The 15,233-nt window shown below is 38.4% G+C and overlaps 1 protein-coding gene across 2 annotated transcripts in view; it reads left to right on the top strand.

Annotated features, from left to right (window-relative positions):
• LOC127365454 (receptor tyrosine-protein kinase erbB-4) overlaps positions 1-15,233 on the top strand; it is a 305,767-nt gene that overhangs the window by 219,798 nt on the left and 70,736 nt on the right. For both annotated transcript variants that reach the window (XM_051403529.1, XM_051403528.1), the window contains exons 13-14: positions 4,114-4,246; positions 10,225-10,318. In XM_051403529.1, coding sequence (XP_051259489.1) covers positions 4,114-4,246; positions 10,225-10,318 — 227 coding nt within the window. The remainder of the gene's footprint in view (positions 1-4,113; positions 4,247-10,224; positions 10,319-15,233) is intronic.

Raw genomic sequence — 15,233 nt, 5'->3', positions numbered from 1 at the left:
CTCTCTCTCTCTCTCTCTCTCTCTCTCTGTCTCTTTCTCTCTCTCTCTCTTGTGACTTTGAAGACTTTGGGTGAGACTCAACAGTCACACACTGCTCTCCTTGACATGGCTCTGCGTGTGTGCATCGGAGTGTGTGTGTGTGTGTGTGTGTGTGTGTGTGTGTGTGTGTGTTTGTGTGTGTGTGTGTGTATAGGGGGGTTTGTGTGTGTGTCTACACTTGACTGAGCCTAGCAGGGACTGGGAAAGGGGAAGTCTCGCACCCTTACAGGGCAACAAAGACAGAGGAGAAGGAGTTATGTGCCCATTTATTCATTTGTAGTGTTGGTTCTTACAGTAGCACTTCCTATAAGCTGAAGTACTAACTAAGTTTGCCAGCTGACACGACAAAAATATAATCACGATTTGTGGTTTGTTTGTTTTTTGTCAAATTATGCTTAAATGTACAACAAAGAGCGTTTAACTGGTAATGAAGCAGTAGCAATTTAATAATGATGCCTATATGACCTACACAAACAAACACTAGGGATGTATTGATACACTCAACTCCTGTTTTGATATAGTTCACAATATCTCGAGACAATCTTTCTCACCATTTTTTTTTAAACAAAACTGAGATTGAAGACAAAACAAAAAAAAACAAAGCCTATCAGGTTTTGCTTTGAATGAAAATTAATTCAAAAAAATCTCTTCACTGTGCTTTAAACTGCTCACTTTCTTTTAACTGAGCTATAATTTGACAGTCAGAAGAAGTCTGGTTGTAAACACTATTACTAACTATCTCTTACGAGTTTTGACTGAACATTTTTTCCAATTAATGTTGTCAAAGTTAAAGCATCATGGGTTGTAACAATAGCACACAAGTCCCATTGAGTCAACATCTGGTTCTAGTTTGTGTTCAAACAGAAAAGATCTGTAGAAAGGAAGAATGTGCTCATTTTGTATCAAAGCGAGTATTAACTGATAAAGACAAGCTTTTAGCTACTAGAACCTAGGACAACTATTTGACAAAAGTAAATTCCAGAGCCTATAATAGGGTCCTTAAACTTACTGTTCAGTTATGACACATTAGCAATAAAATGTCAGTTTTTTATAATAATACTTTTAGAGTGCAGAATTTGGGGTAATACATGACAGAGAAAAGTATCTTGTTTTCTTCACACACTTCTTCAAAAGGTCAAGGGATAGAGATTGCACCATTATTAGCCCCATCAATGCACTTAGAAGAATAAACTCTATCCAGAAAGGGCTCTTTCATAACCATAGCTTTCTCAATAATGTCTTAAAGACCGTGCACTTCACACACACGGTAAACCCACACAGGTGATTTTAATTGTTTTGGCTGCTTAGAGCGCTTCTCAAGAATGGGTGGGTGTGTACTGACTGTACTTAATTGTCATCTCCCTGTCACTCCCATTAGCTGCATATTTTATTGCAAGAGGAATTCCACCTTTATCATTCATATTAGTACCTTCAACCTGAGCAGAGATCTAATCAGCCAGAATGACTGCTTTAAGTTACAATCAGTATTCCTATATACAGTAATTCTTAAATAATGTTCTTCGTAGATTCGAACAATTGTTGCTGTTATTCGTGACTCCAGCTGATGCAACCAATGTAGTCTAGTTTCAAAATAAAAGATGTGATGACATGAACACTCAGTGGTGGCCAGGGGGCTCTTGTAATGCAGCGATTTAATTAATTGCAGTTTAAAACCAGGACTCCGTACTAGGAAAAAATTATGTTTTGCATTTTTTAGGATATCTATGATTTCTATGACTTTTCTTCAAACTAATTACTCCTAATTCCTAACATTAAAAGTTTTGAAAAAAAAGTTAGCACACCCATTTTGTTGTCCCATGTTGCACAGGGGCAAGGTTATTTCCCCAGCTGCCTGCTTACACACTTTAGGCTTCTCAATGGCTGCCCTGCTTTGCTTTCAATGCCTCCTTTGATACAGAAGAAAGGGATGCAGGAAGCTGAAGGCAACAGTTGAGTTCAAACTACATATCCCCCCACAACCCTTTTAATCTGTTAACCAGCATCACATCCCAGTTCTGTGACAGGTGTTTGTTTGTTCACTTATTTTTATTTCATTTTTGTCCTGTTGTTTGTTTTTCATTTGTTCTTTTGATGATTTGACTTATTTTCTCTTTGTCTTATTTCTTTTGTTTTCTTTCTTTGTTTCTTTCTTTCTTGCCTTATTTCATGCCAGTTACAAGCCTTTATCATACTCATCATCATAGCTTGTTCTCCTCCCATGGGACTCAAAAAGGCACCTGTCAGCATGAGCCCCATGGGCTTTTGTTTTCCAGCCATGTCAGAAACATCTGAAGTTGGTATCTTTTTGATCTTGCAAGTGCTGTATAGTTAAAAATCCATCCAACCTCTCCTCCTCCCGTGTTTATTTCCTTTTTCTCAACACCCATCATTCCTCCTTCTCCTCATCTTTCCCTCTGCCTGGTCAGTTTACCTAAAGGCACTGGATGCCCAACAGAGGTGGGTTTGTTTCTTGTGAAAGGCAATGCTTTCATCCTCTGCCCTCAAAAGAAACACTTGATTTCTGTTTTCTCCATGTATCTGCATCCTTCTGTGTGAATTCTGCTGTGAACAGCAGGTGCTTCTTTTTATAACCATGTTCATATGGAATGGAGAAGAGAAGAGAAGAGAAGAGAAGACTGTTTTAAATCGATAGACAAGGGGAAAGCACGTCAGATGCAGATGGGGTGATAAAAGTTGCCAGTGTATCTGCAGTGCTGTCACCGTGTTACTTCAACACTCTCATTTTGTCACTATAATGCTCTCAGATGTAGCAACTTTTGTAGAAGCGAGTGCTGAAGGGGGACAAAGAGAAAGCGATAAGAGACAGGCACAAGAAGAGAATGGAACAGAGTAAATGTAATGGACCGCGTCTGTTGGTACCATATGAGAAACAGTGAGGCAGAAACAGAGAGCACAGCATACAGATCGTTCGCTATGAATGGTCTGGGGGAAGGGGGCGTTTTTCTTTGTACGACTGAATGCAATCCAAAGTAAATCCAAACGACACGTTTCACGCTTGTCTCTTTGTAAATCAAAGGTGGCTTTCATTTTGGCTTTACATGATTATCCGAACAACCAACAATACTTGTTTGGACTGTTCATGTGCAGCAATGGATTTGTGTGTTGAAACCAGACTCTGCTATTTTTGGATTGAAGCCAAAAGAAAATCTTTATTTTTAATATTCAATATCGACATGTTTGATCCTTTTGACAGCAAAAATTATGAGAGGAGATGAAAGGGTCTGAATATAGACAATAAAGTTTCAGGCTGAAATTCTCGCCTTCTCTTCTGTAAGTCTAAATCAACAAGTCTGCATGGCATCTGCAGGTGCCTTCAAGGTCCCACCAGTGCTTCGTCACTGTTGGCTCAGCATTTTTATAATGAAGCAGCACAGCTCACTCCTTTGCTAGCTCGATGGTGAGCATTACCACACAGTACTGTACAACACACACACACACACACACACACACACACACACACACACACACACTATGAATAAACAGACTACTTATATAAATACAGAACATATAGTATATACATGCAGAATGGATGGCCATCACAGTCTTTGACTTAACTAAGGTAATGAATCTAATGTTTTAAAAAGTGTAACTGTTGCCGGGATTGAATGGAATCATTTTATTAGAGGAACCAGGCTGTTTTTCAGTTCATGTCATTGGGTTCAATGAATATTGTTGACATTTTCTTGCTCACTGAATAGAAATAGTGTAATCCTTCAGCACGTCTTTGAGACCCACACCTATTCCTCTGTAATTACTCCTTACATTGATTAGGAAAGTTGTATCTACAAAAACACACCTTTTATAGACCATTGCAAATGAACAGCTGCTCTGTGAAGGCGGAGAAATGTGATGTAGGAATGAACCTTCACAAATTGCATGTGTCTTAGTACATCTAGCCTGTTTTTTCATTAATAATACGTCAGTTAATTTGAGCTAATTTAGGGTTCATTCTTTGCATCTGCATTGAGTCATCAAAGCACAACTTAATTCTACATGTGTGTAATTCTGTGTTCTTCTACTGTCTTTCTTTTTGTGTCTGTGTGTATTGAGCAGCCAAGGAGAACATGGTATGTGACCCGCTGTGTTCGGACGCAGGGTGTTGGGGTCCTGGCCCAGACCAGTGCCTCTCCTGCAGATACTTCAGCCGTGGACGAACCTGTGTGGACACCTGCAATCTTTATGAAGGGTGAGTTATGCATGAGCGTGCACACATACACTCAGATACATCAATACATTCACTTATGTCATCCTGACTGGTGGATTACATTGTGCTAGTTAGATAAATGGATGTATGGTCAGAGGTTAGGTAGCATTCTTGCTGCTTGACTGATGGAGGGAGATAGCATATGGAGAATAGGCCTTTTTCCAGCACCCATTTTGACATGAAATAGTAGTAATAGGTTAATACAGGTGTCACCAGTGATACTAATTAAGGTTCTGTTCCATTCAGTCAAACAGAGCAAGATAATAGATTTCCTTCGTGTAAGCAATGTTCTGTCTAATACATGTAACACATACAATTTTTGGTAAAGAAATGAAGCTTTCCGGCAGTGCAGCACCGATGAGCCACCACACCTGAAAGAAAAAAAACAAAAAACAAAAAAAAAAACAGGGGATTTATAATTTCCTTCCCTCATAACAAAATGTGTAGTTTCTATATTTGACAAGATACCACCTCTTTCCTCTCTTTCTGATGAGTGCACTTGCTGTATCAGGCTGTCCAAAAGCATGGCTAATTTAAAGCAAAATAGAAACTGAAGAAAAAGATCAACGTCTCTTTTGAGGGTAACAAAATTGAAGACACTACTTTATCTTTCAGCCAAGTAAATCGCCACAAAAGAAAAATTGCAGGGCATCAACACTCCCACCCACACACTCCCTGCCTTGTCCCTGTCACCCCAAATACCCCATGTTCTTTGGGCAGGAATGTAATTCATTTCAAAATGTCAATTCAGAAGGTCCTAATCAAGGAAACCACTGATCTTGCTCCTACTTATCATTCTGCTCGTGCTGCTTTCATTAATTGTGTGGAGCAAGATTCATGCAGCGGACAAAATCAGCCCACATTCATTCTTGTTTCGTTGTCACAAGTTAGGCAGCATCAACATGGAAAAACTGCAACACTCAATATGATAACAAATGGACATGGATAAATAACACTTTTATTACCAGTGACATAATATTAAAAAAAAAGTGTTTTAGCTGAAGCATTCCTGCCAAACATTACCTTCAGTCTATTTTGTTCAACATATTGTCATATTGGTAAGGGTATACAGGCCCTCAAAACAAAATTCTTCATGTTTGGATGGGTTCTCAGAGCTGTTATCAGACAGGCATTCGCTTTAACTACAATAAGGTTAGTGTACAGGTGGCTCCAGCTCTTCGTATGACAACAAACAATTCTGCAATTTTGCCTGATTTAGAGAAATTTTATTTGAAAGAACATCATGTTCCCTCCCTGTCCCTCGGCAGCACAATTTATGGTCAATCACTGACCTTGGAGATGAACAGTTGTAGCAATAGAAAGTGTCTGGCAAGTCTCTATGGAAACCAGCAAGTGTCTTTTCAAGTGGCGGACATGGTTGGAGCTAACTGCATATACCTCATCTCATCCAACAGTAACAGTTAAAGAAAATCTAAAGAGAAAATCAAATGAACTCTAGCTGCATGAACAAAGTCGAACATGCACTCTCCAACTACAGGAAACCCACTGTCAGTCAAAATAAGGTTTGGTTTTGGTGTCTTTTGATCATATTCAGAACACTGAGGCTACGTTCACACTGCAAGCACAAGTGGCCTACATTTTCTTTCATAACAGTGTGAACAGCACAAATCACATGGAATCTGATCTTTTCAATTCTGATTTTAGCCACTTTCATTAATAATAACACTCTAGACTGCAGATGAATGATCCAATCCAAGTATGGTCTGATCTTGTCTTGATATTTACCGTTTATTTTGTTTTGTTGTTTTTGTTGGGTCTCTGTATGTTTAGTTTGTTTTCATCATATTTAGTTTAATTGTACGCTGTTATCTTTGTCAATTAATTTTTTTGTATTTTTTTGGCCCCCTGAAAACAAGATGGTTCATCTCAAGGGAATTTCCAATATATGTGGTCCAAATCAGATACAGGTCTGATGTTTTGCAATGTGACCTCAGTGTGAACAGTCATATTAGAATTCATCAGTTCAGTCACTCTATCGACATTCGTCATGGGGGTCACTTCAGGACCGTAGCCTGTTCACCCTGGAATTGGATATTTAAAAACATGTGAACTGCCAAAGAAAAAAAATCTGCTCTGGGCAGCTAAGAGCTGACAGGTAAGGCTTGCAGTGTTATCGTAGCCTAAGGCAGGTAGACCTGTGAATGAACTCCTCCCGGTGCATTGTCTGCAAAGGGTACCAGTTTAAATCTGGCTAAAATTCCTATAAAATTACATCACGGTGCACATCACTCTACAAATCTTGTTTTAGCTTTTCTTTTATTAAAAAAAAAAGTGCTGAACACTTGAAATTAAATGATAGTATACTTACTTAATGTGGCTCTTTCAAACCTAAAAAGAGTGCTTTCCAATGGTACCTTGTATATTGTACATTTAAATTCAAAACTGTGACAGTTCCACAGTACAGGGGTCCTGATGGAGTATGCTTGCTACTTATTGGTCTTAGGTCTCCAATGACAAACAGGCAGAAAACCTGAAGCTTTGGTTCATAATGTAATCAAAAAATCCCCATCGTCATACATTGTACAACAACTTGGATGTTACCAGTGCAGGGAAGATTAGACAGATTCCTTTATTAAGTACTTGACAGAAGCCCTGCTGGAGCGTTCTGGATAGGTTTCAGAAGAGTGAAGAAGCAGTAGAATGGGATCAAATCAAGGACAAATACATGAACATGTATCGACTCATCCTATTCAGCTATGAATAGGAGTGATAACATTTTCAAGTGATCCTGTATTGTTGGAAGACCTGCTGCACAACCTGCTCATCAAAACTTAAAAACCCTAAGGCTCTTTGTTACAGCTTTTAAGCTCACCAGTAATTTTCAGTTTACTATGGATAATATTTAAGAGCCCGGGGCTGAAAAGAACAATTTAAGACGTAGTGGTGACTCGGTTTAAAAGGCACCCCTCCAGAGTTTCTGAACAACAGGGGTACTTTGACTTTAAAAGGAAGTATAGCTTGATGTGATCCACCTCACAATGGAAGGTGACAACAAGACCCGCACCCCTGGTGAGTTTTACTAATAACATTTTAGAATTTTTGACTTGCTTTTTAGCAAGTCTCAACTTGATCAAAAAATACGTGACAGATATGAGGAGGACCAGAAGGTGCTGTTAGGGCAGGGGGGCTAGGCGTGTCACTGCGTGTCACAGTCACTGCTTGCGCACGGGGCCACGCCCTGCCTACCTGTCCACCTGCACGTCAGCACCACCCACACCGTCAGTGTTACCAGAACAACCAGCACACCGTCTACCAAATACAGAACTTCTCTGAATGCTCCCCCAACCCTTTACTCTCTGAGCCTTGCCACATTGTGTGTAACATTTCACGCTTTAAATATTTTATATTTCATTATTGTTTGTGCCTTTATTTGGTGTCTGCTCAGTATTTATCAAGTAATCAAATCTTTATGTTACCCTGAAGTTGACATTTGATCTAGCACTCCGATGTAGAGTAGTTTAGAAGTGGAAGCACAGCAAATCTACCTTGACAAGGATCGCTCGACAGTGTGCAAGACTTAACTAATATCAGTTGTGCATGATAAAAACTTGGACTTTAATATATACGCCGCTTGCTAAACCACAAGTATTGAACCAGAAAAAATATATTTTTATCTAAAAAACAATAGTGATTTTCAGTTTATGTGGATTTAGCCTCAGTAGTTCATGAAAAACAAAAATAAATTTCTCTACAAAACATGTGTCAGACAGCAGCAAAATGATTAGCCTGAATTGCCTTACATCCCCGTGGATTTGTCAATGGTTGTTACAAACACTTTGGATGTTATTGTTCAACATGCAGGTTTATTTGTTTGTGTGAACACATAGGTTTGGAGGTGGGATTATGTCTAAAAGCCATTTGAAATGAATGTTCATTTTACATCAAATCCATATAAAGGTTTATTATGCACTGCAAATGTGTTGCTGTATCTTTGTCCCAATACAGACAGAAAAGCTGAAAACAGCAGAACATCATGCAATAGCCTATAAGTCTTAAGCTTCAGTGATATCTTCCAGCTACACTGCAGCCTTTATTATTTCAACCAACACACACCCAGACAAAGCCTTACCTCCCCTGCCTCCTGGAAGGTTTTATGAAGGCCAGATGAAGCATAATTAATACTAATTTGATTTAGATCCCACCGGGCCAACGACATTTTTTTTCTTCTATTGCTGAGATTAAACATTCTGTTTTTCCTCACTGACCAAAAGAGAAGTACCCAAAAGTCATTCTCCTTGTCCCGTAGTGACAAAGGCAAAGTGCCAACTCAGCCGCACTGTGGTCAAATTTAATGACTTTTCGAGGCCACTCTGGTGCTATTATAAGGGGATTGCAGAAATTGAATAACAAGGCACTTAATTTAATTGATTTTTGAAAACGTTGCAACCCTCATAGGTACTGCACCTTTCAACTGCGCCGACCTCTTGCGTGATGGTATCAGTAATATTATGCTTGTGGGTGTAACAGGATGTGTGTGTGTTTGTGTGTGTGTGTGTGTGTGTGTGTGTGTGTGTGTGTGTGTGTGTGTGTGTGTGTGTGTGTGTGTGTGTATCTAGTAGTAGTTAGTTAGTATTAAGCAATAATTCAACAGATCATTGCCATTTGATTTGTTTTTCTTTAGTGCAAGTTGTCCAGTAGGCAATTCCACTAAATTTGCAGACTTATCTATGAGGAAAATGTACTTTGACTGATTTTAAAGTCCATGATAGAAAACATGAAGCCACAATGTGATGTGATGATGAAGTAATTGTTGTTTGAGACATTATGGTATGCTAAGTTGAGAGTCAGTGCTGCATTAGATTCTGTTTCTGGTCAGTCACATGACACATTCAGAGAACTGGAAGTTTCCAACGGGAAAAAAATTGTGTTGCCCTAGAAAGACAGATCCTAAAGACTGGGGTACCTGCAGACCCCAGAGGTATGCTTTGTCATATCTCACAGGTGCTTTATTCTATAATTTAAAAAACGTGTAGCTTTGTCAATCAATTAGGTCTTTATGACTTCATATAATTATCTGTTGTTTTGTCTGTTTTAATTAGTGCTTTCTAAAAAAAAAAAATACCAATATATTATGGTCCTGGGTAATCCCCAGTCAAAAGCACCTAATCCTGCCTCTGCAGTTTTAACAGATGTTGAGTTTATTTTCTCTCTTTCTCTCTCTTCTTTTTTTAAGTACACACACTATGAGGGGCTTTTTTTATTTATTTTTTTTCTTAAAATAATAATACTTTTATTTAGGTTTTTTTTCTCAAAAGACATAATAGAAGAAATAAATTATAATTTTGCGGCTGGTTGTTTCTTACAGTAATGGTGACGGTTAAGAAGCATTTGACATCTGACATTTTGTGTTTTGGGAAATAGTGAAAATTGTATAATTACTATCATCGTGAAACACTACAGACATAAGTTATGTAAAAAGCACCAAGGTGTTATTTATTATTTGTGGGTTCTCAGAAATCAAACTTCTTTTAAATCAGCTTAAGCTACCAACTAAACCTGACACCAAAAATGAAAACGGAACATTTCAGACACACTTTGGTTTTACGAGCCACATCCTTTTGTTTAAAAAGACATGTCTAGACTTAGCACTGCTTTATTTACCGTCTGAACATGTATTGAATAATGAGTTCAATATAGGTGATTGAAAACGTGTTGCTGTCTTTTAGCTCCCTTCATGTTTAAGTTAAATAATTAGGCTCATCTTATTAAAAGGGCTATCACAGGATCAATGTAGATTTAAGGAACTGTGTGTCTGTCCAAAGTAAACTTGTGTGAACGTTTAACATCCATAGTGGCTGAGGACACAAAGCCATGTTATTATTTTATATCACAAATAATATTTTGCTCTGCCTCTTCTCTCTCTCTCTCATCCCTCTGTCCCTTTCTATTCCATTCCCATCTTAATCCTTCCCTCCATCCCTTTCCTCCTTCTCTCTCAGGGATATTCGAGAGTATGCCAACGGGTCGGTGTGTGTGGAGTGTGATGGCCAGTGTGAGCGAGCGGACGATGACTCTTTGACCTGCCACGGTCCGGTAAGCTTGCTCCTATAGATAACAGTAGTGAGGCAGACTGAGGAATTCATTTCGCTCACATATGTCTTCTACTGCTCATACTCATCATTAAAAGGTTCCTTCCTAATGCATAAGTGAGGTGGTGATCTTAAAATGGCCAGTGTATGAGCATTTAAGACATACTTGAACAGTTGTGAACCTTTAACACCACTGAGAAACAAAAAAATACAAGACAAAAAGATTGGATAAAGTAAACATACCACCAATAAAATTGCACCTAAAGTATAGTGCTGATGATATCCTGTATTTATCACAACAAATCCCATTGAAAGACTAAAACCAACAAAAGATTATTCCGCCATCAGTTGATGTTTTTTTTTGTGCTGGGCACCACAAAGAAAGGTATTCAAGGCCATGGCATTGCTTCACTCAACACAAACCAAATGACTTGGAGCTGTAGACGTTCCCTGTGGTTATGTTAGACTATGATTAATTATTGTATTAGCAGTCGAAGTGTGCCTTTTAGCTGTTCTATCGATTATGTCTCATGTCCTTACTCATAAAAGTGATTGTTCTAGCTGAGCTCAGCATTGTTTTGTGAGAATTTGTATTCAGTACATGTGTGCTCATGTGTATAGGATTCTTTATATCATGTTAACCATCAAAAATATATGTAAAAACAGACAGCGACTCTTTTTTCTTCCTTTTAAGAAGAAAAAGTAATTGCTATATTTTTTTTTTCTAAAAAGGTATTTGTACTTTTAACAAACCTTTTGCATTGCAAACAGTCTTAGAAAAGTCTAGAAGCTTTTTGAAAGATTTTTTTAGTCGCAGCTGTACATTAGAAAATGCCAGAGTAAAAAAAAATCAGTGACCTTCATTTCCGTCTGCCTCTTTTGCACCCTACACCCACAGCCACATGAGGCTTCTGACCCTGCGCTTTCTCTTAAAATCGTATCTTGCTGTTTGATAGAAGGGGATGATTTGCGACAGATGCAAGCCAGAGGGAACGTGTGCTGTCTTTTGTTTCCCATCACACCCTGTCAGATAGTTTGCCCAATATAGTTTAGGAGGGTGGAACTTGTTGAAATGCTGGAGTGTGTTTTGTGTGTGTGTGTGTGTGTGTGTGTGTGTGTGTGTATATCTAGTAGTAGTTAGTTAGTATTAAGCAAGAATTCAACAGATCATTGCCATTTGATTTGTTTTTCTTTAGTGCAAGTTGTCCAGTAGGCGATTCCACTAAATTTGCAGACTTATCTATGTATATGTGTGTAAGCATAGGAAATGAAGGCCAAAGTTAGCACATCTATGGTTATTGTTAATGCACTGGTTTGATTGTATTGGCAGTCCACTTGATACCACAGCCCTGCCCTTGGTTTTCTTAGATAGGTGATGTGAAGGTGAGTGCTATGAAGAGAATAACACAGTATAGCCGTAGCTTACTTTTAGCAGTTTTATTTAAAAAAAAAAGAGAGAGGTGAGAAACCTGAAAAAAGCAGGCACTTGGCACATGACAGATTAGTAATCTGTAATGACTTTCATTAGCTGTGTAAATATTTACATGTCTCAGCTAGTTCATTAGATATATTATTGGTACATATTGATAATTCTTTATTACTTGAAAAGTATTGAGATTTATATAGAAAGATAAAATTCATACGTATGACTTTATACATGACTTTTCAGCAAACGTGTCACTACCTTTTTTGGCACCCTGTAATTTCCATACACTGAACATTTTCGAGCCTGTGAGTGTGTGTGTATGTGTGTGTGTGTGTTTGTGTGTGTGTGTGTGTGTGTGTGTTACTTGTCAAGCTGTTATAGTGGAAATGTTCCAAGGTAACCTGTTGGACCTCAAGTAGATGTCACATGTGCAGCACAGGCAAACAAATGGATTACAGCAATCATGTTACAGCCACAGAGCCCATAGCAATTACATTATAGCTTTCACACAGTGATTTGATAGGCCCAATGCCCTCTGCGGAGAGAGATTGCAGATATGACAGTAGCCATGAATACAGGCTATATTATGGACAGTATAGGTGATAATAAAAGAACTAGAGATGCTGTTGTTGATCAGTGATACAAACACACTTGGTTTATCTCTAGTAAGCACATCTATTACTGTGTATTACTGAAAGATTGGTGCAAGCTTACAACTCACAACAGGCACTTCAGCTCAGCTCAGCTCAACTGAATTATCCTATTGAATACCTTAATTTTCTGCAACAGACAAGATTTGGTTATAACACGTCACTGCAAAATGTGATTTTTTTTTGTGATATATATCACTAATTTTATAATTTTAAGTTACAAACATGGCAGCCTGTGTTATTTTAACTGGACATATATATGTTGAATTATACATAGTATTTGTTTTGAAGGCAGTCCATAAATGAATAAAAAATCCCACCCCCTGTTAAAGGTTCCAAATCTATTTCCTCATCCTGTATTAGCATGCTTTACTTTACACGCTTTCTTATAAATTTAAAGTTTTTTTAATGACTTGTCAATATGTTCTTGAGAAGGATAATTCTAATAACTAAAAGTTTTGAGGATCTAAAAAAAATCTATCTTTCAATATTGTCTTTGTTACTTTTTTCTGTCTTCTCAAATATTTTTTTCCCTTTATGTTTGAAACAAGTTACAAGATTGTTGCACTGTAAATTGTATAGAACTATCCACTTGTTTCATGTATGGGATTGACACATAACTCTGAGGAACAAACAGGTCACTTTCATAGTACAACATATGATATCTAAATAAATTACATCTGACTCTGCTGGAGTGGCTATATATTCTTTATGACACTGAATTAAATTGGATAGTCATATTCATGGGAGCTACCACATCCATCTCTTTCCCATTTGTCCCACTGTTTCTTTCTTACCTCCTCGCCCCTCATCATTAATGCTTCAAATTATTTTGTGGTGTGATCGTTTTCTAAGACTCCCAGTGTGGTAGTATATTTAAGGACTCTAGTAGATATATAGCAGACCATAATGACTTGGTCTATACATTATATCATAGTAAAATAAATTGTAAATCCTTCCTGATGTACCTGATTAAGCTTTTTATGTGGCTACCTGTTAAAAGTCTTGACTATAAGCTTTGACACTGTAAAGATTAATTCCCAATCATCCTGAGATACTTGTGTGGTTTTGTGAATAAAAGGGAAGAGCGAGAGATATAAATATTCATTGACACACACACTCCAACAACATTACACTCAAACTTAAGTGTCAAGCGAGCACGCAAGTGCATGAGCAGACCAATTTAAATTTACAGCAGGGTACTTTAGTCGCGACACTGTGCATCCCTGTCATTTTTTGGATGTCCCAATACCCTGCTGGACCAAACACTATTTGTTTGCTCTGTCACATAATTTTTGCTCACTGATGTGATGGGATTATTGGATACGCTCATACAAACACACACACACAAACACGCACGCACCAATAGCCACGGGTGGGAAGACACTCAAAGTGCCAGGTTTTGAATGTTAAAGCCAGCGAGAGCAGCAAGACTTTCAGTTTGCATAATTATACCAGGGCGAATGTATGTTCACACACACACGGAAGCTACAAAGAACACATGCAGAGGCATTAGCGTATGCGCACTCATACACACAGACATACATGCATGCAAGACCATGCACAGACCCTACTTCAGGTTATGCCTTAACAAGCACTCACGCCTCCACTCGCCAAAGTACAGTTGCCTTTGATATCATCTTTTTACCTTGGTGGCCCCTTGTTTATTGAGAACAGTGCGTGTGTATACTATACTATATCTGTTAATGTGTTAATTATTGTGGGTGTGTGGACATCCATGTAAGTCGACATGTGACTTAAAAGAATGGTTGTTGATTTGATTTCCACTCTCTGTTTATATGTGTGTTTTTTTGTCAAGGAGGTGTTCTTTAGACTTGTGTTGTTTGTCAATGAGATGTTCTTTAGGCCTGTTGATGATACGAGCCCTGTCTGGGTGAGCTCTTCGCCTCTCTTCCTCTCCTCCCCTACATCCTCCCTCGCCTATATTAGCTCCATAAATCCTGTTCTAGGCGGATTGTTATGGTCATTGTGTGTGCTGTGAGCGATGGTTATTATCTGCCTGCTCCACTCACACTGCTTTATGCGTCTCGTCTGCTCTCTCACTCTCTCCGTCCTTCTTCCTCTCTCTTATTCACACTATATCTTGCTTGCTCTCACTGCCTCTGCCCTTTGCTGTGTTATTCTGCATCCATGTCCACTCTCTCTCTCTCTCTCTCTCTCTCTCTCTCTCTCTCTCTCTCTCTCTTTCTCTCTCTCTCTCTCCCTCCTCCACTCTCCCTTATTACTCTACATTACTTCCTTTTTTAATCTCTCCTTTCCTCTTTTGCTCCCCGATACCTCTCTTTCGCTCTCAAGCTTTCATTGCTACACAGATGCAAGAAAAACAATTTAATCCATAAAGCTGCTAAGAAACCTGCACTTGGCAAGTTATTGATGTAGAAATATACCCATCAATCAGTCTACATTACAAACTGAGGCTACAGCTGATATCTCATCCCCTAAATTTGTGACACCACAGATTTGTCCTTTATGCCTGACTTCATGATGTCAGGTTTAGCTTTGTACAACATCCTCTCTAAACACAGGAAGTTTGGAATCAAAACTTGTGAGTTAAAACTGTCACATAAGCATCTGTGAGAGAAAGCTGAACTCACCATTGATAACTGATGATGTAACAAAAATACATGTTTTATTTCTCCAAACCCACCAGTCATGAAACAGTTTGCAGGGAATTCTAAGAGTTATCATGATACTTCACACTAACTGCAAAGCTACTTAAAAACTCTTCCACTGTAATCTTCCTTCATCATTAATGCTGGAATTGCTCTGTAATATGATGTCCAAACTTATATAGAACAGGCTTAATCAGAAATGACTCATGC

Source organism: Dicentrarchus labrax, unplaced genomic scaffold (genome assembly GCF_905237075.1).
Source record: "Dicentrarchus labrax unplaced genomic scaffold, dlabrax2021, whole genome shotgun sequence".
In the NCBI taxonomy this organism is placed as follows: domain Eukaryota; kingdom Metazoa; phylum Chordata; class Actinopteri; family Moronidae; genus Dicentrarchus; species Dicentrarchus labrax.
Note: the sequence above shows the minus strand (reverse complement) of the source record. Positions and strands in the feature narration are given on the sequence as shown.